General features: G+C 38.3%; 3 protein-coding genes across 3 annotated transcripts; 2 read left to right on the plus strand and 1 right to left on the minus strand.

The window, feature by feature from the left end:
* On the plus strand, positions 1 to 978 carry LOC122705222 (olfactory receptor 11H12-like). Its single transcript, XM_043920462.1, has one exon. The coding sequence runs from the start codon at positions 25 to 27 to the stop codon at positions 976 to 978; it is 954 nt and encodes a 317-aa protein (XP_043776397.1). The 5' UTR covers positions 1 to 24.
* Positions 979 to 11,215: 10,237 nt separating this feature from the next.
* LOC122705676 (olfactory receptor 11H6-like) lies at positions 11,216 to 19,081 on the plus strand. Its single transcript, XM_043921092.1, has 3 exons — positions 11,216 to 11,238; positions 15,594 to 16,502; positions 18,988 to 19,081. Exons 1-3 carry the CDS (start codon positions 11,216 to 11,218, stop codon positions 19,079 to 19,081), a joined length of 1,026 nt encoding a protein of 341 aa, XP_043777027.1.
* Positions 19,082 to 24,423: 5,342 nt separating this feature from the next.
* LOC122705677 (olfactory receptor 4K14-like) lies at positions 24,424 to 25,371 on the minus strand. Its single transcript, XM_043921093.1, has one exon. The coding sequence runs from the start codon at positions 25,366 to 25,368 to the stop codon at positions 24,424 to 24,426; it is 945 nt and encodes a 314-aa protein (XP_043777028.1). The 5' UTR covers positions 25,369 to 25,371.
* Positions 25,372 to 26,141: the final 770 nt, after the last annotated feature.

Consider the following 26,141-nt stretch of genomic DNA (forward strand, 5'->3'; position numbering starts at 1 on the left):
TTGACTTTGCAGGTTACTGATCCAATGAACATGAACATCTCTGAGCCAGATTCCCGCTTTGTCTTTGTAAGAGAATTTATACTCCTAGGTTTTTCTTGTGAGTGGAAGATTCAGAGCCTCCTCTTCTCACTCTTCCTTACAACATATGCTCTGACCTTAACAGGGAATGGGGCCATTATTTGTGCTTTATGGTGTGACCAGCGACTCCACATCCCCATGTACATATTCCTGGGGAATTTCTCCTTTCTAGAGATCTGGTATGTCTCTTCTACAGTCCCCAAGATGTTGGTCAACTTCCTCTCATATAAAAAGACCATCTCCTTTGTTGGATGTTTCCTACAATTCTATTTCTTTTCTTCCTTGGGAGCAACTGAATGCTTGCATTTGACTGTTATGGCCTTTGATCGGTACCTTGCTATCTGCCATCCCTTGCACTACCCTAATATCATGACTGGGCATCTCTGTACCAAACTGGTCCTTATCTGCTGGGTCTGTGGATTTCTGTGGTTCCTGATCCCCATTGTTCTCATTTCTCAGATGCCCTTCTGTGGACCAAACATCATTGACCATGTTGTGTGTGACCCAGGGCCACTGTTTGCATTGGCTTGTGTCTCTGCCCCCAAAACCCAATTGCTTTGCTACAGTCTAAGCTCAATAGCTATCTTTGGGAACTTCCTCTTCATCCTTGGGTCCTACACTCTTGTCCTAACAGCTGTGTTGCGTATGCCTTCAGCTACTGGGAGACAGAAAGCCTTCTCCACCTGTGGGTCTCATTTGGCTGTGGTATCCCTGTTCTATGGCTCTCTCATGGTCATGTATGTGAGCCCAGGACTTGGACATTCTGCTGGGATGCAGAAAGTTGCAACTTTGTTCTATGCTATGGTGACCCCATTCTTCAACCCCCTCATTTATAGCCTCCGGAATAAGGAGATAAAGACAGCCCTGAGAAGAGTTCTGGGGAGTTTCAATATAATGTAAGACATTCTAGATGATCCGTCCATTATCAGGTCAGTATAGTCTAACATAAAACAACCAGAATTATATTGTTATCTAATCTTCAAAAATGGGTCTAGTGATAATAATTTATATTAGCCTATGAAATTAATCATCTATAGGGTCATTATAATCAAAAGTGCTAACATTATTCAGATAAGTAGAAGTGTTGAGTTATTATGTGGGCTGCATATTAAATGAGAAATGTACACATATGGGTGTTTTCTTGATCACGTAATTCATCTGGGATAAAAAATTTTATACCCTTTTTTGGAAATTTAGATTATTAATTCTAGGATCAATAAAATTACAATTATGTCATTTTTATGTTTAGTTGTAAATGTTTTCAGCTAGTTCTAAATAAAAGAAGGAAATATATTCTTTTCTGATTGTGGTTCCTATCATTTTTACTTTGTTATTTTGTGATGGTCATTCCTAGTAAACAAGCCCTTAAAAGCAATCATCCAAAATTTCTGTTGGACAATAAAAGTCAAGCTAGCCTAATGACATCCAGACATAATTTGCTTCCTTTACACATTACCCCTTTCTAAGCCTTTGAAGGGCTGTTCTAATTCCATATATAACAGTATCTATCAAAGTATTCAGAAAAGGAGTATTATCAGTAATAATATTTTCACCAAAATGAAGTGTCACTAAAAATTTGATTGATTCAATAATGGGGTTTTTAGGAAATAGAACCTCTCCTCCTAAAAACTGGAGTGGGAAATGATCTTGTGGATAAATCACTTACATTTAAAAGAAAAATGACACGTCATTACTTGTTGCTGAAACAGTGTTAAAATAACATTAAGAAAAATTTTTAAAGAAGAAAAGCATCCAGAATCCAATCCCTGTAATACAACTACAATATTTTTATTTTCATTTATATGTATGTTTTATTTAATATAAACTCTCAGTTGTTCCCTTATTATAGCAAGCTTTTATAATTATTTTTTAGGAACTATAATATTCCATTCAAGTAATGTGGTATGGGTTGTAAATTTTTATGTGGTGAAGTGAAACTTTCCTAGAAAGAGGATTGTCCTTCCAAGTAGCTTGATGTTGACTTGTGAAGGGTATCAGTGCAGTTCAGTCGCTCAGTCGTGTCCGACTCTTTGCGACCCCATGGACTGCAGCACACCAGGCTTCCCTGTCCATCACCAACTCCCAGAGTTTACTCAAACTCATGTCCCTTGAGTCGGTGATGCCATCCAACCATCTCATCCTTTGTCATCCCCTTCTCCTCCCACCTTCAATCTTTCCTGGAATCAGGGTCTTTTCCAATGAGTCAGTTCTTAGCATCACGTGGCCAAAGTATTGGAGTTTCAGCTTCAACATCAGTCCTTCCAGTGAATATTCGGGACTGATTCCCTTTAGGACTGACTAGTTTGATCTCCTTGCATTCCAAGGGACTCTCAAGAGTGTTCTCCAACACCACAGTTCAAAAGCATCAATTCTTTGGCACTCAGCAGTGAAGGGTGTAAGAAAAGAGATTGGGGGAAAAAAAGGATATCATCAATATATAATAATGACTGCTAACAGAATTAGTGCTCAGAGAACCAGACTCTCCTTCCATTCATTACCAATCCTTTCCTTGAACAGTCTTTCCACTCTTTTAATGTTAAAAATAGTACCTCAGGGACTTCTCTGGCAATCTAGTGGTTAAGAATCCACCTTGCAATGCAAGGGACACTGGTTTGATCTCTGGTCTGGGAAGATCCCACATGCCACAAAACAACTAAGCCTGTGTGCCACAACTACTGAGCCTGCACTCTGAAGCCCATGAACCACACTACCGAATGCACTCACCTTCACCATTGAAGCCCGCATGCCTAGAACCCCTGTTCTGCAACAAGAAAAGCCACCACTGTGAGAAGCACGCACACGGTAATGAAGACTAGCCCTCACTTGCTGCAACTAGATAAAGCCCACACCCAGCATAGCCAAAAATAAAATATATAAATAAATCTTTTTTAAAAAATATTATCACAATAAAATCTTCAAAATATTTGTCATCATGATAAATTGCAAATCTATATTAGGACTCATTTAAGTCCAACAACAAACCTGCTCCAGAAAATCTAAGATATAAGACTATTTTGTGCATGTAGCAATTTCCCTTGTAGAGTTTTTCTCTTAGAACAGTTACCTGGGAAAGAGATGAATGACTTGGTTCAAAGTAAAGTAAAGTAAAGTCACTCAGTCGTGTCCGATTCTTTGCAACCCCATGGATGGTAACATACCAGGCTCCTCTGTCCATAGGATTTTCCAGGCAAGAGTACTGGAGTGGGTTGCCATTTCCTTCTCCAGGGTGTCTTCCCGACCCAGGGATCAAACCCAGGTCTCCAGCTTGCAGGCAGACGCTTTACCATCTGAGCCACCAGGGAAGCACTTGGTTCAAAAGATACGAATAAATTGTGAGTTTTGAAACAGATATCCTGAGTAAGACAATTATTTTTCTTCTGATTTGAGAACTTGCTAAGCTCCTTAGTCAATCTTACTTTCAAACCTCTGCCATATATCTCTCACTTATCTAGTCCATTGAAGAATTTTTCTAGTTCTATACCCCTTTCCAGGGTATACGACATTTAAATGTTCTGAGATTAGATAAGCACAGGGCTCAAGAAGAAGGGATTGACGACCTGTTGATTAGGCAAGAAATGCTTCCACCATATTGTCAGACTCCCTACCTTGTGTTAGTAAATTAATATGTTGTGCATCCTCTGGTTTTCAGTGATCCCTTCTTAAAACCCAAATTACTATGACATTTTCACAACCAATTCCATAGTATAACATTACAACTTGTATAGAATATTTTCTAAAGGCCTAAATGCATTCCCAAAGAAAGAGATGAAGAGAGAAAAAGCACAAGAAATAGCAGTGAGAAGATAGTGTTCTGTTTGTTTGTTTGTCTCTTGGTAGTTAAGCTTTCAGAAGACAGGAAGGTGATATTTAAGACATCCAGGTGGCCAAGAGGCACATGAAAAGATGCTCAACATCACTAATTATTACAGAAATGCAAATCAAAACTACAAAGAGGTATCACCTCACGCCAGACAGAATGGCCATCAACAAAAAATCTACAAACAATAAATGCGGGAGAGGGTATGGAGAAAAGGTAACCTTCTTATACTGTCGGTGGAAATGTGGATTGGTGCGGCCATTCTGGAGAATAGTATGGAGGTTCCTCTATAAACTGAAAATAGAGGAATATGATCATATGATCATATTGGAGTCTTCTCCAACACCACAGTTCAAAAGCATCAATTCTTTGGCATCAGCCTTCTTTATGGTCCAACTCTCACATCCATACATGACTACTGGAAAAACCACAGCTTTGACTACACAGACCTTTGTTAGCAAAGTAATGTCTCTGTTTCTTAATACACCGTCTAGGTTTGTCATAGCTTTTCTTCCAAGGAGCAAGCATCTTTTAATTTCATGGCTGCAGTCACAATCTGCAGTGATTTTGGAGCCAAAGAAAATAAAGTCTGTCATTGTTTCCATTTTTTTCCCATCTAATTGCCATGAAGAGATGGGACCGGATGCCATGATCTTAGTTTTCTGAATGTTGAGTTTTAAGCCAGCTTTTCATTCTCCTCTTTTGCCAAGGTCCAGCCCCAGCGGGTCCAGGAATACCCAAGGAATGAGTGGCGCCGGCAAGGAAGAAGACAGACACACACAGAAGTTTGCGTAGAAGAGGTAGCTTTTTTTTTTTATTTTTAGGATAGCTCAGTTTTTATAGAATGAATGTTACCTCCCCCTTAAGTCACCACATATTACATCAGATATTGGTTTCGTGCTCCTGTCAATATTTTTCTTTCCCATGTTTTTCCCCTATGCATTCATCTAGAACATTTCCGATTACAGGGTTTTTTTCTTAAATGTCCCGTACATAGTCTTCTTGCCTCAATGGCCTCACATTTTCATTCTAACAAAACAATGTTCTACAAATCTCAGATATAGTGTAAATTCTTTGGACGATAAAACAACACATGGGAAGGGTCACAGTAACATGTTTGACATTTCTGAGAATAGTACCATGTGAAAACCCTGATATTTTTCTTTACCTGAAACCACAAAATCTCAATTTACAATGATTAACTATCAAACAGCAAAAACACCTCTAAAGCAGCAAAACACCTCTATTAATAGTGAGATAATGGCAGTGAAGCTGGTTAATATAAATCTTCTATTGAAATCCTATGTACCCCATTTCCTAACTCTACAAAAATACCCATAATATCCCATGTTGTTTAAAGAAAGGGAAACAATGATCAAATAGTAGCAAGGAAATAGCAATAATGAAAACCCTCTCAACCAAGGAGCAAGTAAACTGAAGCAGTATATCTACTTCTAAATCTAAATGCCTCTACTCTTTTCTATTCTAGAACATTATAATCTTTTAAGCAAGCAGCCAAAGTGCCCTTCTCTTTTTTGACTTGATGTTTATGGTCATGTCCTGAGCCAGAGCAATCATGAGCATTTCCAAAAAGGCTTGGAGTTTTCCAGGGAGGCCTTATTACTATATATTATATTTCCAAAAATTAATAGAAAGCCCAACAACAGTAAGACAGAAGGAAGAAAGGGACATACCGGGCCCCCGGGACAACCTCGAGGAGAAGAGCTGCCTTGCAGAGTCCTTTCTCATCCCAGAGGCTCCTGAGGGGACATATTGGGGCCCCCGAGCAGCCCCATGTGAGGAAGAGCTGCCTTGCTGGTTCTTCTCTCGTCCTGTGAGCTTGTCACGGTTTGGACGCATCCCGGCGGCTCCCGACACTCTTTCACCTTCACCAAGAGGCTCTTTAGTTCCTCTTCTCTTTCTGCTACAAGGGTGGTGTTCTGCCTATCTGAGGTTATTGATATTTCTCCCAACAAACTTGATTCCAGCCTGTGCTTCATTCAGCCTGGCATTTTGCATGATGTTTTCTGCATATAAATTAAATAAACAGGGTGACAATACACAGGCTTGATATACTCCTTCCCCAATTTTGAAACAGTTCACTGTTCCATGTCTGGTTCTAACTATTGCATCTTGATCTGCTTACAGATTTCTCAGGATGCAGGTAAGATAGTCTGGTATTTCCATCTCTTTACGCATTTTCCACAGTTTGTTGTGACCCACCCAGTCAAAGGCTTTGGCATAATCAATAAAGCAAAAGTAGACATTGTTCTGGAATTCTCTTGCTTTTTCTATGATCCAATGGATGTTGACAATTTGATCTCTGGTTCCTCTGCCTTTTCTAAATCCAGCTTGAACATCTGGAAGTTCTCAGTTCATGTACTGTTGAAGTCCAGCTTGGAGAATTTTGATCATTACTTTGCTAGCTTGTAAGATGAGAGCAATCGTGCAGTAGTTTGAGCATCCTTTGGTCTTGCCTTTCTTTGGGATTGGAATGAAAACTGAACTTTTCCAGTCCTGTGGCCACTGCTGAGTTTTCCAAGTTTGCTGGCATATTGAGTGCAGCACTTTCACAGCATCATCTTTTAGGAGTTGAAATAGCTTACCTGGAATTCCATCACCTCCACCATCTTTGTTTATAGTAATGCTTCCTAAGGCCCACTTGACTTTGCACTCCAGGATGTCTGGCTCTAGGTGAGTGATCACACCATCGTTATTATCTGGTCACAAAGATCTTTTTTGTATAGCTCTTCTGTGTATTCTTGCCACTTCTTCTTAATATCTTCTGCTTCTGCTAGGTCCATACCATGTCTGTCCTTTATTGTGCCCATCTTTGCATGAAATGTTCCTTCGGTATCTCTAATTTTCTTGAATAGAACTCTAGTCTTTCCCATTCTATTGTTTTCCTCTATTTCTTTGTACTGATCGCTGAGGAAGGTTTTCTTATCTCTCCTTGCTATTCTTTGGAACTCTGCATTCAGATGGGTATATCTTTCCTTTTCTCCCTTGCTTTTTGCTTCTCTTCTTTTCACAGCTATTTGTAAGGCCTCCTCAGACAATCATTTGCCTTTTTGCATTTCTTTTTCTCGGGGATGGTCTTAATCACTGCCTCTTGTACAATGTCACGGACCTCTGTCCAATTTTCTTCAGGCACTCTATTAGATCTAATCCCTTTAATCTGTCACTTCTACTGTATAATTGTAAGGGATTTGATTTAGGCCATACCTGAATGGTCTAGTGGTTTTCCCTACTTTCTTCAATTTAAGTCTGAATTTGGCAATAAGAAGTTTATGATCTGAGTCACAGTCAGCTCCCAGTCTTGTTTTCTTGTTTTTGCTATATACATGCAGGCATGTATGTGTGTGTGTGTGTGTATATATATATATACATATATATATATATGTATATATATATATATCTTTAGATAATAAGATGACTTTGAAGATATATGAAAATGGCAGCTGACTTTTGCAACAGGAAAGAGGCTCCTATATTCCACATATATTTTTGATAGACCAGATTGTGCCACATAATGGCCCCTATATACCAGGGAGGCTGTAACATTTGATTTTTCAACCTGGGCACATTGCCTCCGTAAGAGAATGGAGATTGTGTTAGGCAGAAATATAAGAAAAATGGGTAGTAAGTATGCACTAACACACTCAACCACACATGTACTGAGCATAAAATTAAAAAATGAATATAGGGGTGGAATTGGAAATAGCTTATTTTCTCAATGCTGCCACTTTTGGAAGTCAATATTCAAGCAAATCCTTATATAAAAGGAACAGCAAGGAAGACAGTGGCTGGAAGAGCTAGTGGCCGGAAAAGTTTTGAAGGATAAAAGTTTTACTTAAAACAAAAAAATGAGGCACCACAGAGCCTATGATTTTAACCAAAATTCATAAAGCTGTGTGGAAAAAATATACATAACTTTGTGTTCCTGGTTCTCAACAAGCAAAAGTACCTCATGTGTTAACTTCAAAAAGTTAATTCTTGGTACAAGACAGGAGAGAAATATTTAATATATCAATAATCAAAGTTATGAAATCATTACTCTAAAAACAGACAAAAAATCAAAAGAGTTTCAGTCAAGAGAGTTTCAATCAAGTCAGTGAAAGTCACTCAGTCATGTCCAATTCTTTGCGATCCCATGGACTGTATAGTCCATGGAATTCTCTAGGCCAGAATACTGGAGTGGGTAGCCTTTCCCTTCTCCAGGGGATCTTTCCAATCCAGGGATCGAACCCAGGTCTCCCATATTGCAGGCGGATTCTGTTCCAGCTGAGCCACAAGGGAAGTCTGAGAATACTGGAGTGGGTAGCCTGTCCCTTTCTCCAGTGGATCTTCCTGACCCAGAAATTGAACTGGGGTCTCCTGCATTGCAGACAGATTCTTTACCAACTGAGCTATCAGAGAAGCCCCTCAATCAAGTCAAGCATGATGTAAATGAAAGGAAGAAGGGGAGGAGGGGCCATCTCTCTTTGGATACTAAGTTACCAAAACCCAGCCCTAGTTCTGATTTCATGACCTCCTCCTAGAAGTATCTCAATAGCCCATATCCTCTGGAAAAGGAATGCCATTCATATAGAAATTTACCATTCTTTTCTTCTTCCTTCTCCTCTGCACTGCAAGCCTCACTTTGAAGATAAAGTTCTCCCCAGCAAAATTATGGGCCCATCTTCAATCTTCCTCACACAAAGGGGCTTAATATTAAGACATTGGGAGGACTCAGAGTACAGGGATAAAAATGGAGAAAATGGCGTGTTGCTATTAATAGAAGCAAGAAAGAAAACTCTCTAGGAAAATAGAGAAGCATCTTGTTCTTTGGACATGGTGCAAAAGTAGTGAGAACGGAAATCCCCAAATCAGACTGGAAAAGAGAACATCATGAAATAGAAAAATTTGTTAAGAAGAAAAAGAGAAAAACTCGTGTCGATTTGGGAAAAGTTATAGGTTAATGGAGTACCCTTCTCTTTGCCCTGGCATTTCCCACCTCCAGTTGAACTCCAGGTGACATACCTGTGGGGTAATACTCTAGGGAATAGCCATGGAAATAGAATGACTCAGCATAAAATGTGTTGAGGAATGTTCACAATGAAGTTGGTGGTTTTACAAGGTCAAGTTACCTAGATGAGTGTTCCCCAGGCCTTTCCTCATGCCTCCTCTAAACTTTCTATTGAAGTCTGAGACATATACAACAGTGTGCTTGAGGAAAGGTAGCTTCAAAGCTTCCAGAGCCAGCATTTTTGTGATCATCCAAGCATGTTATCCTCATGGGGAACTCAAGGGAAAGACAGAAAAGTCTATGTCTTTTCATATTAAATCCTCCTTGCCCAGTCATGAGTTACTGAAAAGTCTCAACCCCTCTCAGGAGAGTGGCACCCTTCATTGCAGTTAACTGACATCTGTTCTCCCAGAGCAACCATCTGTTCTCCTGCCTTTTTCTATCTTCTCTGGGGCCTAGATGAGGGACACATGATTAAGGCCCATTTCTTAATGAGGAAATGGAGTTCTTCCTATGGAGGAGGATAAGTAAGCAATGAAAAAGAGTCAACTGGAGCTTCTACCTCCACATTATATTCTGAGCACAAAAATATCAAAGTTTCATTTTCCTTCAACTGCCCTTTAGACTTCTCCATTCACCTTATTACTTTCTATACTTTCTTTGTATTTTACCTGAAATAACTTTTGTGGTTCTCTTTATAGACTCAAAATAAACTCAAAAGGAGAATTCACTTGAAATATTCTCTTAGTCTTGCCTGAGGACTTCTGCTGTGGAAAGACCACTGAACTTAGAGGTAGAAAACCTGGACCATAGTTAAAACTCTGTCACTTTTAGCTCACTAAGAGTCTTTAACACCCAGTTGCCTCATCAGTAGAATAAGGATAGTAACATGGGTTCATGCATATCAGATCACAAAACAAGTGGAGTAATATTTACAGTCAAGTATCACTTCATGGAAAATAGATGAGGAAACAGTGGAAACAGTGGCTGACTTTATTTCTCTGGGCTCCAAAATCACTGCAGATGGTGATTGCAGCCATGAAATTAAAAGACGCTTACTCCTTGGAAGGAAAGTTATGACCAACCTAGAGAGCATATTAAAAAGCAGAGACATTACTTTGTCAACAAAGGTCTGTCTAGTCAAGACTATGGTTTTTCCAGTGGTCATGTATGGATGTGAGAATTGGACTATACAGAAAGCTGAGCGTAGAAGAATTGATGCTTTTGAACTGTGGTGTTGAAGAAGACTCTTGAGAGTCCCTTGAACTGCAAGGAGATCCAACCAGTCTATCCTAAAGGAAATAAACCCTGAATATTCATTGGAAGGACTGATGCTGAAGCTGAAACTCCAATCTTTTGGCCACCTGATGCGAAGAACTGACTCATCTGAAAAGACCCTGATGCTGGGAAAGATTGAGGGCAGGAGGAGAAAGGGACGACAGAGGATGAGATGGCTGGATGGTATCACCAACTCAATGGACATGGGTTTGGGTGGACTCTGGGAGTTGGTGATGGACAAGGAGGCCTGGCATGCTGTAGTTCATGGGGTCACAAACAGTCGGATATGGCTGAGTGACTGAACTGAACTGAACAAATGGGACACTTGTTGTGTGCATGCTAAGTCACTACAGTCCAACTCTTTGTGATCCTATGGACTATAGTCCACCAGGTTCCTCTGTCCATGCGATTCTCCAGGCAAGAATACTGGAGTGAGTTGCCATGCCCTCCTCCAGGGGATCTTCCCCACCCAGGGGTCAAACCCACGTCTCCTGTGTCTCCTGCATTGGCAGGTGTGTTCTTTACCACTAGTGCCACCTGGGAAGCCTGGAACACTTGTTACTGATCCCAAAATCTAAACATTACCGTAGCATACTTGGGGTTGGTTCAGGTGTAGAATTGTGGAAAGAAGGGAACAGATGGAGCAAGATTTTGAAGTGTTTTGTAAATTTTTTGCAATAATTAACTTCTGTCTTTATATCCTTGACTTCGTAGAACTCTTGCCTTTACATTCTCATTCCTAATGCCAATATCACCTCTATTGTGGAGAAACATAGCTATACTACTATAAAAATATATACAGATGCTGCTGGTTGTATTTAATGCTCTGATTCAAGGCTTAAAGCCAAGTTATTCTTCAACTTGGACCTCAGGCTTGCCTCATCATCTTTCGCTTTTCCCCTAAAGGCTGAACCAACATTTTCTGAGATCTGGCCAAAATTTTCTCATTGTTATCCTAGATGAAGCCACTGGGAGAAGTTTGGTAATCTAGGAGAGTCAGACACAGTCTTCATATATTTATTAAAAAGCATGCTATGAACAGGAGCTCAGTAGTAAGGTCTGACTGCACCCATGGAGTACATTGGACCATCTCCTCCCAGAGTAGAGTGCTGAGAACAAAATAACCATGTCTCAGAATGTGCTTGCTACTAATGCATACTCTTCTTTAGAGACAACGGTGTGATTGGTTCTTCTTAAATCAGGAAAGACCACATTGCCATTTATAACCACATGGGATCAGCTTTTCAAATTGTTTAAACAATATGGTCATTCTGTGGGCTTCAAATAATTACTATACTTGATAACATTACCTTCCAATACTCACTTCCCCCACCCCACTCCACTAAGAAGCCATCTAAGATATGCAGATGCCAGTTCGAATTCGTTGTGCATTTCCTTCTGCTGAAATGAAAGAACAAGGAGACTGAGGCTGACTGCATACTCCAGGAGAGAAAAATATAAATTTGGAGTCTACCTCTACCAGATACTGTAATTCTCACACGGAAACTTCAGGTAAGATACAACTCAAAATTTTCCATAATGTCTTTTTCACTTTTCTCCAATTCCGTATTGTAGTTTCTGCATATAAAAATGTAAACTAGAATAGCTTGCATATGATTGGTTAGATTCTCAACTGTATAAGAGAGCATCTAGTATCAAAACTGATTTAATTAAATGTTAGGTTATATGTGTGTTATTTATAAACATATAAGTAAGTATATATAAGAAAAATAATATCTCACTTAAGTTGAGATGTTAACTGAACCACAAAACCACATAGGCCAGGAATTAATTGTAGAATGACCACTTTATTCTATATCTTATTACTTATTCAGGTCACATATACCAGATTTCTTGACCCTGAATATGGGACAGAAGAAAATATCAGACAGTAAGAAAAGTACATTTTTCTATTAAAGTACTTTGGCTAACCACATGGGAAAAAAAATCAGTTATAAACTATAAACACATTTTCTTTAAGAGGGAGAAATATAAAACAGTTCACTTACCCATTTAAAAAGCCCCCCAATTAAAATGTTTATAATTAGATACAGAAAAATAGTGAAAGCATAGACAGCAAAACCAGACGGTGTGTTCACACGCACACACACAAACATATACAAACAAACACCCTTAAAGCATGATTATAACTTAGCAACAATAAGAACGCACAGAGCATGAAGATGAGTGGATAGAGGGGACATAAAGAAAGACACAGTGATTCAAAGAGAGAGATAGCTTGGAGGAGGTTGCCTTGAGTAGGCTCCCTTCATAGATCTGTTTTCATGGATTGAGGCTTTCTCCCGTACAAGTATGTTGCCTTGTTTTGTTGTAATTGTGTTCGAAAGATTGAGAGTTGGCTTCCCTGATGACTCAGTGGTAAAGAATTTGCCTGCCAATGCAGGAGACACAGGTTCCATCCCTGATCCAGAAAGATCCCACCTGCCGTAGAGCAACTGAGCCCTTGCACCACGACTGCTGAGCCTGTGCTCTAGGACCCGGGCGCCACAACGACTGAAGCCCACACGCCCTTGAGCCAGCAAGAAGAGAAGCCACGGCAATGAGAAGCCCATGCACTGCAACTTAGAGCGTAGCCTTTGCTCAATGTAACTAGAGAAAAGCTTGCCCAGCAATGAAGACCTAGCACAGCTAAAACTAAATAAATAATTTTTAAAAAATAAAAAAATATTGACAGCAAGTAGTTGACATGATCAGATTTTTTTTACCTATGTTTTGAACAGGAGGCGTAGAGATTTTGTTGATGATTTGGATGTGGACTATTGAGAGGTGTGGTGAGGATGTGTCCAAAGTTTGTGGCCTGAGCAACTGAGTAAATGGAGGTGCTACTGGGTGATATGGCAAAGAAGCAAGGACCCACCAGTTCAGGGTGAGAAGAACCAAGAGACTTGTCATGGGCTTCTTGCCTTTTGGGCTTCCCTTGTGGCTCAACTGGTAAAGAATCCGCCTACAATGTGGGAGACCTGGTTTTGATCCCTGGGTTGGAAAGATCCCCTGGAGAAGGGAAAGGATACCCACTCCAGTAGTCTGGCATGGAGAAATTCATGGACTGTACAGTCCATAGGGTTGCAAAGGGTCGGACATGACTGAATGACTTTCAATTTCTTGCATTTTTGTTACATTCAGTAGCAAATGGAGACATCGAATACAAAATTGGGTAGATAAATCTAGGTTGTAGAAGAGACTCCACAGTTAGGGAGAGAAAATGTGACTTCATCTCACATGGGTGGTTTCTATATCATGTGGCTAGCTGACAGATCACTAACAGAGAGAGCATAATTGGAAAAGGAAAATATCACGAACTAAGTCCTAAAAAAAAATGTATAGGTCAAGGGAACCTGAAGGAACTCTAACATAGAAGTCTCGAATAAAGAAGACAGAGAGAGAAAAATGAGAATGAACAGTCCATGAACGGAACTTCAGTTAATGTAATTCAAAACTCAGAGTGCTTTAATGATATATGTATCACAGTAGCTATTTCTGCTCTATGTGGCAAAATATATATATAGAGAGAAAGTACCACCATGAAGTACTTTCCCATCTTGTGATAAATTTCAATTGAGGACTGAGCCTGTGTCCTCAACTTGGGATAAATTTTCAATTAAAAGAGAATAATGTTAGTTTATAGCCTGAACCTCATTCATGCGTACCAGTTTCATTTAAAATGTTGTTCAAGGTGACTGTGCATGAAGCTTACTCCTCTTAAGCAAGAAATTCTTGCCTACAAAGAAGTGAAGTGACATGAAATTCGCTCAGTCATGTCCAACTCTTTGCGACCCCATGGACTATAGCCCACCAGGTTCTTCTGTCCATGGGATTTTCCAGGCAAGAATACTGGAGGGGATTGTCATTTCCTTCTCCAGGAGATCTACCCAGTCCAGAGATCAAACCCAGGTCTCCTGCATTGCAGGCAGATTCTTCACCATTTGAGCCACCAGAGAACGTCTTTGCAGGTCCTCTGCCTACAAAGAGGACCAAGTTAAAAATGAAGAGTACGTTGGAGAATTGTACAAACACTGAGAGAAATTAACAATGAAAATTGTGGAATCTTTTTATAGACATCTTAAAAATAAGAGGGTACATGAACTTCAAAATTGGCCTTGCTATAAGCAATCACTAATAAATATTGTGTTCTTTATCTCTGTTCCAATACTTGCAATAGTACATAACAGAAACCCCATCTAAAACTATGTATGTGTTATTACTAAAGCTTAAAGTAATAAGCAAACTCTTGCCTTATGGCTATATATTCTCATGACATTTTCTTCTATTTACACAGAGAATGAATTGTACAATTGTTTAAATGTATACGTGTCCTTTTGTAGGTTTGGCTTCGGTGGACATTTCTGAACCACAAAACTAACACAATATTGTAAAGCAACTATACTCAAATTAAAATAATTCTAAAAATAATAGAAATTTTTAAAAGGAATGAATAAGGAAACTATTGATTGAAAGGTGCATCAGACATAGGAACCAGTGACAAAATGTGAACTTTATTTGGCTCCTACTTCAAACAAACAGAAGAATTCCTTTCCTTCCAGTGGTTAGGACTTGATGCTTTCACTGCCGAGGGCCTGGGTTCAATCCTTGGTTGGGGAACTTAGATCCCACAAGCTGAGTGGGCATGACCAAAAAACAAATAAACAAACAAATAAATTGTAAGACAAAACAAAACAAGTCTGACATAAAGCAACTGGAAATTTTAACTCTTTATAAAATTAAGGATTATTAATTTTTGGATTATATAGAGATATTTTTATTATAGTTTTTAAAATTTTCCAGGGTTGCATGCTGAAATATTTTGTAATGAAATCATACATTTGTATCTGCTTTGAAATAATATGGGAGGCATGCAAGTAGGTAGAGTTACAGCAAGTTTGCCCGCCCATGAATAATTGTTAAAGCTATATGATAAATGTGTAAGGATTCATTATACTCTTCTGTTTGATTTTGTATATCCTCCAAAATCGAAAGTAAAAAAAAAAATATTCTTATTAAAATTTGCTTTCCATTCTCTGGGAAAAAAAAAAAAAAAGCCTCTGAATGGCAAGGAGTACCTACCTTGGTTTATGTATTGCTGAGGACACAGACAAAGGAAGACAGTAAATGGACCATGACAGGCATGAAGATCATGAAGATGAGGCCATAATAAGCCCCCACACTCCAAGTTCCTTGTTTCCTCCCAGTGTCACACTGGGTTAAAGAATGCTAAAAATCTTTAAGTAATCTAAAATCATGCTGCTCATTGAATTAATGTAAAGCAGTTCAGAAATATCTTAATGAGAAAACTTCTGTAGAGTCATCTGAAAGATAATAATGTCTTCCTATTGCAGTTTTAGGAGGAAAAAAAATGAAAAACCCAAGAGGAAATAATTGCTCTGACCCTGTGAGTGAATTCATTCTTCTTGGATTCCCTTGCACCTGGGAGGTTCAGATCTTCCTCTTCTCACTCTTCTCTGTGATCTATGTGTTGACACTAACTGGAAATTTGTGCATTATCTGTGCAGTGTGGTGGGACCACCATCTCCACACCCCCATGTACGTCCTGCTGGCCAATTTTTCCTTCCTGGAGATGTGGTATATCACTTCTACAGTCCCCAATATGCTAGCCAACTTTCTCTCTGAGACCAAGACCATCTCCTTCTCTGGCTGCTTCCTCCAGTTCTACTTCTTCTTCTCCATGGGCACCACTGAGACCTTCATATTGTCTGCCATGGCCTTTGACAGGTACCTTGCCATCTGCAGGCCCCTTCACTACCCCACTGTCATGACGGTGCAACGTTGCATCAGATTAGGAGCCTGCTGCTGGGTGTGTGGCTTCTTGTACTTCCTCTTGCCTATTCACCTAATCTCTCAGCTCCCATTTCATTGTCTCAATAAGATTGATCATTTCCTATGGGACTCAGGACCCCTTATAAAGCTGTCCTGTGTCCCAGCCCCTGCCACTGAAATCATTTGTGCCACTTTTAACTCAGTCCTCATTTTCTCCACCTTACTCTTCATTATCAGCTCCTACACCCTGGTGATCAGGGCTGTGCTTAGGGTACCCTCAGCAGAAGGCCGACATAAGGCTTTCTCTACCTGTGGATCCCATCTGGCTGTGGTGTCCCTGTTTTATGGCTCCATCATGCTTGTATATGTGAGCCCAACGGCAGGCAATTCAGCAGAGATTCAAAAATACGTGACTTTGTTCTATATTGTGTTAACTCCGCTATTCAACCCTTTGATCTATAGTCTCCGAAATAAGGAGATGAAGGAGGCACTGAGAAAATTATTTAAGACAGTAAGATTTAGTCAAAAGCATGAAAGAAATCTCTGAAGAACTCTGTTCATAACTGAAATAATGTATGGGAAATAAATAATTAAAAGATTGGTATTCAATTGTACTAATTAAATTAGGAAAATGTGTTTTGGAGGAGGAGGAACATACTCAAGTGTAATTAGATGTTCATTAAATTAACTGTATCCATTTTATTGTTAGAGAAAATTTTACATTAATAATAAAACTTTTCAAATTCAAATAAAAATAATCAAAAGCCAAATGATCAGTCATCTTTCTGGCATTCAGATTGATTACTAGTTAATATTTGCTGCCAGTATTACATACATACTGGTACATGCGATCTGTCCAAAATTTTAAATTTATTACCAGTATTTAGCTGGTGAGTCAAAAGTTTTGTATGCTAAACTTATAAAACAACATTTAAATTTCACTATCTCAATATTAAAAATATAGCAAAATGCATTCACCTTCTTATGAAACATTAATTTATCATAATTTCATTTCTTTACATTTTCTCACCAAAATTTATTTAAAATAATTTTACTATTTGGATCCAGGTGGTATTAATACTTTTTCCATTGTATATTTACTTTTAAGAATTATTTTTGAAAGAGCTCTCTTTAAAAAAAAAAAAGCCAAGCCTTTTCTTAATACATCATTTGTGTCTTCTGTAGGTTAAGGTTAGAAGATAATGACTAGTGACTATAATTCAAATTACAAAATTGTTAGATTTGCCTCTGCCAACTATCTCAAGAACACTAGTACCTCATGCTCTCAACCAGAATTTTCCTCATACCATAAAGAGAACCTGGACCCATTAGCTATCACTCCCTAATTTCCCCTCTCTCTAGTCCCTGGAAACAATTAATCTACTTTCTGTTTCTATGGATTTTCGTATTCTGGAAATTTCACATAAATGGAATCATACAATATGTGACCTTTTGTGACTGGCTTCTTTCATTTAACATAATGTTTACAAGGTTCATTTATGGTGTAGCATGTGTTCAGTTTAATTCAGTTCAATCGCTCAATCATGTCCAACTCTTTGAGACCCCATGGACTGCAGCACGCAAGGCCTCCTGTCCATCACCAACTCCTGGAGCTTGCTCAAACTCATGTCCATTGAGTCAGTAATGCCATCCAACCACCTCATCCTCTGTCGTCCCCTTCTCCTCTCACCTTCAAACTTTCCTAGTATCACGGTCTTTTCAAATGAGTCAGTTCTTCGAATCAGACAGCCAAAGGATTGGAGTTTCAGTTTCAGCATCAGTCCTTCCAATGATTATTCAGGACTGATTTCCTTTAGGATGAACTGGTTGGATCTCCTTGCAGTCCAAGGGACTCTCAAGAGTCTTCAACACCACAGTTCAAAAGCATCAATTCTTCAGCCCACAGCTTTCTTTATAGTCCAACCCTCACATCCAAACTTGACTACTGGAAAAGTAGTTTATTACTTTTTGTGGCCGAATAAAATTCCACAGTATGGATAATACCATATTTTGTTCATCTAGTTAACTGTTGATGGCATTTGCTTGCATTATTGGTCTGTATGAGTTATACATAGACAAGTTTATTTTGTGAATACATATTTTCACTTTTTTAGGGTATATCCTTGGGAGAGGAATTGCTGGGTCACATGTTATTTCTCTGGACTTCCCAGGTGGCATTAGTGGTAAAGAACCCACCTGATAATGCAGCAAATTCGAGAGACATGAGTATCACCCCTGGGTCAGGAAGATCCCTGGAGGAGGGCGAGGCAACCCACTCCAGTGTTCTTGCCTGGAGAAGTCCATGGACAGAAGAGCCTGGTGATCTACAGTCCATAGAGTTCCAAACAGCTGGGCATGACTGAAGTGACTTAGCCCAGTACAGCACACAATCTTGATATTACTGAATAGACTGTCTCATATCACATATTTTCAAGAGGAATCCATTTGATTATGTCCTTGAATCTATCATTTCTTGATCTAACCTTTAAAAATAAATTGTTGACATAATTTATGATTAAATGGGACTTCACAGAGATATTTAAAACATTGATTTAGGATAGGGTAAAAACGAATGAGAAATAAATTGTGATAAAAGGAAACAATAGAATAGGCAAATTGTGGAATATGGAGTAAGTGGAAAATGTAATTAATGAAAATACTATAACAATTGTAGTAAATAATATATAATAATAAAGTTCTTTTCCTTAAATACATTATAAAGAAAGCAAGTGTATAGAAAAAGGCTTAGTATGTCTAAACTATTGGTATTGTCAAAACTTTTGTTCACAATCTTTTCTTTGTTTCTATAGGTTGAACAATTTCCATATTGTCAAATATCACTGTGTGAACATCATTTTATTTAATTGTCTTAATTGGCCATTTTTTCACATTACTGTACTTACAACTTTTTTAATATGGAATATATTTGTTGGTCCAGTTAAAATGTCATAATTGGGGCAATTTTGATGGTGGCCAAATTGTAGCAAATAATGTGCTTATAAATGTATGAGAGGAAGGAATTAAAGCAGCTGGTGTGTTATCCATTCACTCCCTTCACCGTGAGGAAATTCCTGAGTAAAGAAAAGAAGACAGGGGAACCACACTAAATTCCTTATCAACTAGACTCCAAGTAAATCAACTAGGCTCCAAGTAAATCAACTAAAGGTATTTCTAGGAAAAAAAAAAACAAAAATGAAATTTAATCTCTTAAATTCCCTTATCAAAATGTTACTGATAAAGGATCACCTACTATAATAAGAATCCAATATCCATCTAGAGGCATGGATCTCTAGTAAATGTTATGTAAGTTATACAGCTCTTAGGGATGTAAAAAGGAAAATTTCCAAGTGACCTGGAATCATCAGATTACATCTTATTAAATAAATAATGCCATCTTGCTTATTTAACTTATATGCAGAGTGTGAACTGTCATTCAGTCATGTCCAACTCTTTGTGACCCCATGGACTGTAGCTCACCAGTCTGTCCATGAGATTTCCCAGGCAGGAATACTGGAGGGGGTTGCCATTTCCTTCTCTGGGGGATCAGCAGAGTATATGACAGTAAGTGTCAGACTGGGTGAATCACAAGCTGGAGTCAAGACTGCCAGGAAAAGTATCAACAACCTCAGATTTGCAGATGATAACAGTATAATGGCAGGAAGTCTAGAGAAACTAAAAGGTTCTTCATGAGAGTGAAAGAGGAGAGTGAAAAAGCTGGCTTGAAACTCAACATTCAAAACCTAAGATCATGGCATCCAGTCCCATCACTTCATGGCAAATAGAAGGGGAAATGTGGAAGCAGTGATAGATTTTATTTTCTTGGGCTCCAAAATCACTGCAGACAGTGATTGCAGCCATCAAATTAAAAGACACTTGCTTCTTGGAAGGAAAGCTATCACAAAACTAGACAGCGTATTAAAAAGCAGAGACATCATTTTGCCAACAAAGGTCAATATAGTCGAAGCTATAGTTTTTCCAGTAGTCATGTATGGATGTGAGAGTTGGACCATAAAGAAGGCTGAGCACCAAAGAACTGATGCTATTGAATTGTGGTGCTGAAGAAGACTCTTGAGAGTCTCTTGGACAGCAAGGAGATCAAACTAGTCAATCCTAAAGGAAATCAACCCTGAATATACCTTGGAAGAACTGATGCTGAAGCTGAAGTTCCATACTTTGACCACCTGATGCAAAGAGCCAACTCACTGGAAAAGACCCTGATGCAGGAGAAAGATTGGAGGCAAAAGGAAAAGGGGGCAGCAGAAGATGAGATGGTTGGATAGCATCACCGACTCAATGGACATGAATTTGAGCAAATTCTGGGAGATAGTGGAAGACAGGAGACTGGCATGCTACACTCCATGGGGTCACCAAGAGTCAGACAGGACTTAGCAACTGAACAAAGACAAATAAATATTACTGTGAAATGGACAATCTTATCTGCTAGTGAAACTGTACCCAGTTCCATAAGAACACAAAAGACCAGATTTACTAGTCTATCGATATGTGGAATCTTAATAAAACAAAAAGCACAGAATTCATAGAAAAAGGGATCAGACTTGTGGTTACCATAAATAGAGTGTTAGCAGGAGGGGGATTTGGAGGTAGGTGGTCAAAAGGTACAAAGTTCCAGTTAAAGATAAATAAGTACTAGGGTGAGTCTCTTGATGAGGGTGAAAGAGGAGTGTGAAAAAAGTTGGCTTAAAACTCAGCATTCAAAAAACGAAGATCATGGCATCCAGTTCCATCACCTCATGGCAAATAGATGGGGAAACAAAGGAAACAGTGAGAGACTTTATTTTTGGGGGCTCCAAAATCACTGCAGATGGTGACTGAGCCATGAAATCAAAAGATGCTTGTTCATTGGAAGAAAAGCTATGACAAACCTAGACAGCACATTAAAAAGCAGGGACATTACTTTGCCAACAAAATTCCATCTAGTGAAAGCTATGGTTTTTCCAGTAGTCATGTATAAATGTGAGAGTTGGACCATAAAGAAAGCTGAGCACCAAAGAATGATGCTTTTGAACTGTGGTGCTGGAGAAGACTCTTGAGAGTCCCTTGGACTGCAAGGAGATCCAATCAGTCCATCCTAAAGGAAATCAGTCCTGAATATTCATTGGAAGGACTGATGCTGAAGCTGAAACTCCAATCTTTTGGCCACCTGATGCAAAGAATTAACTCATTGGAAAAGACCTTGATGCTGGGAAAGATTGGAAACAGTGACAGACTATTTTCTTGGACTTCAAAATCACTGCAGATAGTGACTGCAGCCATGAAATTAAAAGACGCTTGCTTCTTGGAAGAAAACCTATGATAAATGTAGACAGAGTGTTAAAAAAAAAAACAGAGACATTGATTTGCCAGCAAAGGTCTGGATAGTCAAAGCTATGTTTTTTCCAGTAGTCTTGTATGTATGTAAGAGTTGGACCATAAAGAAGGTTGAGCACCAAAGAATTAATGCTTTTGAATTGTAGTGTTGGAGAAGACTCTTGAGAGTCCCTTGGACTGCAAGGAGATCAAACCAGTCAATCCTAAAGGAAATCAACACTGAATATTCCTTGGAAGGACTGATATTGAAACTGAAGTTCCAATACTTTGGCCACTTGATGCAAAGAGCCAATTCATTGGAAAAGACTCTGATGCTAGGAAAGGCAGAAGGCAGGGGGAAAAGGATACGACAGGATGAGATGGTTGGATGGCATCACTGACTCGATGGACATGCATTTTAGCAAGCTCCAGAAGTGGGTGATGGATAGGGAAGCCTGGCATGCTGCAGTCCATGTGGTCGCAAAGAGTTGGACATGACTGAGCGACTGAACAACAACAAGTACTAGGGATGTAATGTAAAACATGATGACTATAGTAAACAATAGAAAGAAAAAGAAAGTGAAGTCGCTGAGCGTAGAATTGATGCTTTTGAACTGTGGTGTTGGATAAGACTCTTGAGAGTCCATCCTAAAGGAGATCAGCCCTGGGTGTTCACTGGAAGGACTGATGTTGAAGCTGAAACTCCAGTACTTTGGCCACCTCAGGCGAAGAGTTGACTCGTTGGAAAAGACTCTAATGCTGGGAAGGATTGGGGGCAGGAGGAGAAGGGGATGACAGAGGATGAGATGGATGGATGGCATCACCAACTCGACGGACATGGGTTTGTGTAGACTCCGGGAGTTGGTGATGGTCAGGGAGGCCTGGCGTGCTGCAATTCATGGGGTCACAAAGAGTTGGACATGACTGAGCAACTGAACTGAACTGAACTTCCCATTCAAAGTAATCCCAATCAAAATTCCAGCAATAATTTTTGTGCGAATTGTAAAGTGGATCATAAATTTATCTGGAAATGTATTAAGCTAAGACTGCCAAAAAAAGTTGAAAGAGAAATAAATTGAGAAGACTTACCTTACTAGATATCAAGACTTATTAAATAGCTATGATAATTAGAGAATGCGGAACTGGTCAACAGGTACAAAAAATAGATGGCATTAAATAGAGAATCCATAAAGCAATCCATGTATATACTAACACTTAAAATAACAAAAATATATACACTACAAAAACAGTGTTTAAATATTTAGCAGTGCTATTGTAAATTCTGTGTTAATCCTAAAGGAGGGAAGGGTCACTTTCCTATGGAGAAGATGATAAAAATAAGACTACATATAGGGATAAGACTACATACATAACAGGGATGGACTTAAAGATGTCTTTATTTGTTTGTTTTTCTACCAAAATGAAAAAATCTAGGTCAAATGTTGAAAATGAAATTTGACTTCTATTTCTTACAGAGAAGTTAAGCTCAAAATGATTGTAGTTCTTAAATGTGAAAGTTAAGATAGTAAATCTTCTAAAAAACAAAGTAGAATGTTTTCATAACTTTGAAATAGGCAAAAAAATAATTAACTCTAAAAAAATTAGACACATTAAAATTTAAAATTCTGTTCAGTAAAAAAATGAGACTGGAAAAATAAGCCACACAATTAGGAGAAAATAGTAGGAATGCATATAACTCATAAAATGTGTTTTTTAAATCTTTAAAGTGACAAATTCCAAGTAGAAAAATGGGCAAGACTCTTAAAAAGTCATTTTGCTTTCTTTGCAGTAAGCAGTTTTCTATTGTACAGTGTAGTATCATTTAATAAGTGAATAATCTTGGAAATCAAATTAATCTTTGAATCCTTAAGTGAAGAAAAATAAAGCTGTGTTATCTTGAGGAACTTTAACTCATGTTTCTGAATCTAATTTTCTTACTTGCAATTTGGGACTGATTAATGCATTTAAAATAATACATATAATGGCATAGAGTAGGCATTCAAGGATGATAAGTACATTATTTTTATTCTGCCTTATTTTTTTTGTATTTTGGTCCCATATTAAGAAAAATAAAAACCGCATATGTGTCATATTTTTATTGTAGGGCTTATATTGTTGATTATGACAACTGAATTTCAATTCACTTAATTTGTAATTCTGTAAGAAAGAGGGTAAATTTTGTTTATAATTTGAAATTTTTAGGAATTTGTTTTTAAGGACTGAAAACTGTATTAAATACACCATGCTCCCATAAATGTTATGGGTATTTGAACGGAAAAATTGGCCTGTATATTTACATCAAAATAGATTTGTTAAGTGCTGATTTTATATTAACTAGTGTACTAAATTTCAAGAATAACCAGGTAAGGCATAGCCTTACCCTTAGAGAGCTTGCAATTGAGGAGTTTTATGGAAATGTTTAATAATAATTTAAAGCATAAATATTAGTCCCTGCAACTAAGATAACCAAAAAAAAATCATTAGGCTTTACTTTTTTTTTTTTACTTTTATGGAGTTAATGGAAGCCAAATACAGAATAACCCCCATTGTTATTCTAACCTCCACTGTTATTCCTTATGTATTGTACTGCTGTTATTTCATTCTTTTTCTATTCTCTCCCATATAGCTTTTCTTTAGTATTTGGGTAAAAAGCTCTGTTAAATATTAATTCAGTTGCCTCTTGACAAGAGGTTAAGTGAAAGGCTTGAGGGAAAGAGTGAATATTACAGAAACATTTTCTAAATGTAGTTAGGAGAAAATTCAAGAGAGGTTTATTCAGATGCTATCTATCAGGATGAAAGTATGACTTGGCTGGATGAATTTAAGCTTCTCATTTAAAGATTTAAACTTTAAATGAGAGTTTAAACTCTCACTTAAAAAGTTAAAGCTCAGTTAAAGGCATAGGAAGACTGATCAGATAATCCCCTCACAAAGAGGGATTATTAGTGTTTGAATTTTAGATAAATATTTCATGGTGTTCTACTGGTTGACTAACAAGTTGTTGAAATTCCATGAATTATATTAACCCTATTTCTGGACTTGGAGACAGACATAACATGTAGATATAAATTGAATGCCTAGAATTTTCAACCTCTTTTATAAGGTCTATATGTTGTCAATTTGAAGTGCTTCCAGTGAGATTTTAGGCATTAATATGCCTCTTGGAATGTAGGTAGTAGCTTCTGAATCTCTTCAGAGCATTTTTTATCTCTTTATTTCTCAGGGTATAAATGGCTGGATTTAGGAGAGGTGTAATAACAGAGTAAAACACAGCAAGAAATTTGTTCACCCAGGTGATGCTGAGTGGCCACACATAGATGAAGATGCAGGGCCCAAAGAACAGCAGCACCACTGTGATGTGGGCAGTGCAGGTAGAGAGTGCCCTAGAGGTACCAGCTTTAGAGCTTCGGTGAACAGTAAGAAGAATATATGTGTAGGATATCAGCAGCAGTATAAAGCAGGTCATGGCCAGAACCCCACTGTCAGCATTCATTAATATTCCCAAGTTATAGGAATCTATGCAGGCAAGCTTGATTACCAGTGGTATATCACAGAAAAAGCTGTCGATTTCCTTGGGGCCACAGAAAGGCAACTGCACAATCACAACCATTTGACTCATGGCATGCACAAAGCCAGTGGTCCAGGAAGTTGCCACAAGCCCAGTGCACTTTTGCAGGTTCATTATGGTTGAATAGTGGAGTGGCTTGCAGATGGCCACATAGCGGTCATAGGCCATTACCACCAATAGCACCATCTCACCCCCTCCAACAAAATGCACAAAGAGGATCTGGCACATGCAGCCTCCAAAGGAAATAGTCTTGTTCTCTCTGACAAAGTCTGTGATCATCTTAGGAGTAGTTACTGAAGAAAGCCACATATCAACAAAGGACAGGTTGGCCAATAAGAAGTACATGGGAGAATGCAGATGGGAGTCAGTGATGATTAAGATCATGATGATAATATTTCCAGATACAATGATCAAATATAGCATAAAAAATATCAGTAAGAGTAAGACTTGCTTATTCCATGACTGGCAAAGTCCCAGAAGCATGAATTCTGACACTACAGACAGATTTCTTTTATCCATTTTACTCAGCATGTCCTCTAAAATAACCTAGAGAGAAAGATAGATTGTCAGTTAGTAGGATGGGAAGGGGTACTTATTTTCTTGACTTTGGTTAAAATTTATCTCACTGAAATTTAAATTTCATTGAAATTTAGCATCTATATCTGAAAGTGAAAAGTATAATTGGCAAGAGAAATATTGGTAAAATACTCAGTGTAGTGTGCCCACAAGAGAAGTAAAATGCCTAAAACTGGCTTTCCAAGATCGGATTCTTATGAATGATTGAGAGGTTTCTTTCACAATGAGGAAGTGAGAAAGGTGGACAGCAAAATGAAAGGCTGAGAAAAGATTGTTGGGCCACCTAGAATCTAGCTTCAGTCTGCTTCTCCAGTGGAAAGAATCTGGATGGGTGACCAACAACAACTGTTATAAGTTAATAACTAAAATTTAAGTAGTCTGCTTAGGAAGATGATGGTGAATAGATACTGAAATCCAGAACGAATGACATGGCACAAGATTACAGTTTCTCTGTGTTAAGCATAATGATTTCTTCAAGCTTCAGTTGAACTTAAAAATAGGGCTGGTGCACTGGGAAGACCCAGAGGCATGGGGAACACATATAAATCCATGGCTGATTCATGTCAATGTATGGCAAAAACCACTACAATATTGTAAAGTAATTAGCCTCCAACTAATAAAAATAAATGAAAAATAAATAAATAAAGCTGCTAAGAGAGTAGATCTGAAAAATTCTCATCACAAGAAAAAAAGTACCTATGTGAGGTGATGGCTAA

Source organism: Cervus elaphus, chromosome 12 (genome assembly GCF_910594005.1).
Source record: "Cervus elaphus chromosome 12, mCerEla1.1, whole genome shotgun sequence".
In the NCBI taxonomy this organism is placed as follows: Eukaryota; Metazoa; Chordata; class Mammalia; order Artiodactyla; family Cervidae; genus Cervus; species Cervus elaphus.

What these genes read in the sequence shown, in the direction of transcription:
- LOC122705222 (XM_043920462.1), top strand. Translation starts at nt 25, where the DNA reads ATGAACATGAACATCTCTGAGCCAGATTCCCGCTTTGTCTTTGTAAGA.
- LOC122705676 (XM_043921092.1), top strand. Translation starts at nt 11,216, where the DNA reads ATGAACAGGAGCTCAGTAGTAAG. An exon ending in AACAGGAGCTCAGTAGTAAG is followed by an intron (nt 11,239 to 15,593) that starts GTCTGACTGCAC and finishes TGACCCTGTGAG; the next exon opens with TGAATTCATTCTTCTTGGAT. An exon ending in ACAGTAAGATTTAGTCAAAA is followed by an intron (nt 16,503 to 18,987) that starts GCATGAAAGAAA and finishes AATGTATGAGAG; the next exon opens with GAAGGAATTAAAGCAGCTGG.
- LOC122705677 (XM_043921093.1), bottom strand. Translation starts at nt 25,368, where the DNA reads ATGGATAAAAGAAATCTGTCTGTAGTGTCAGAATTCATGCTTCTGGGA.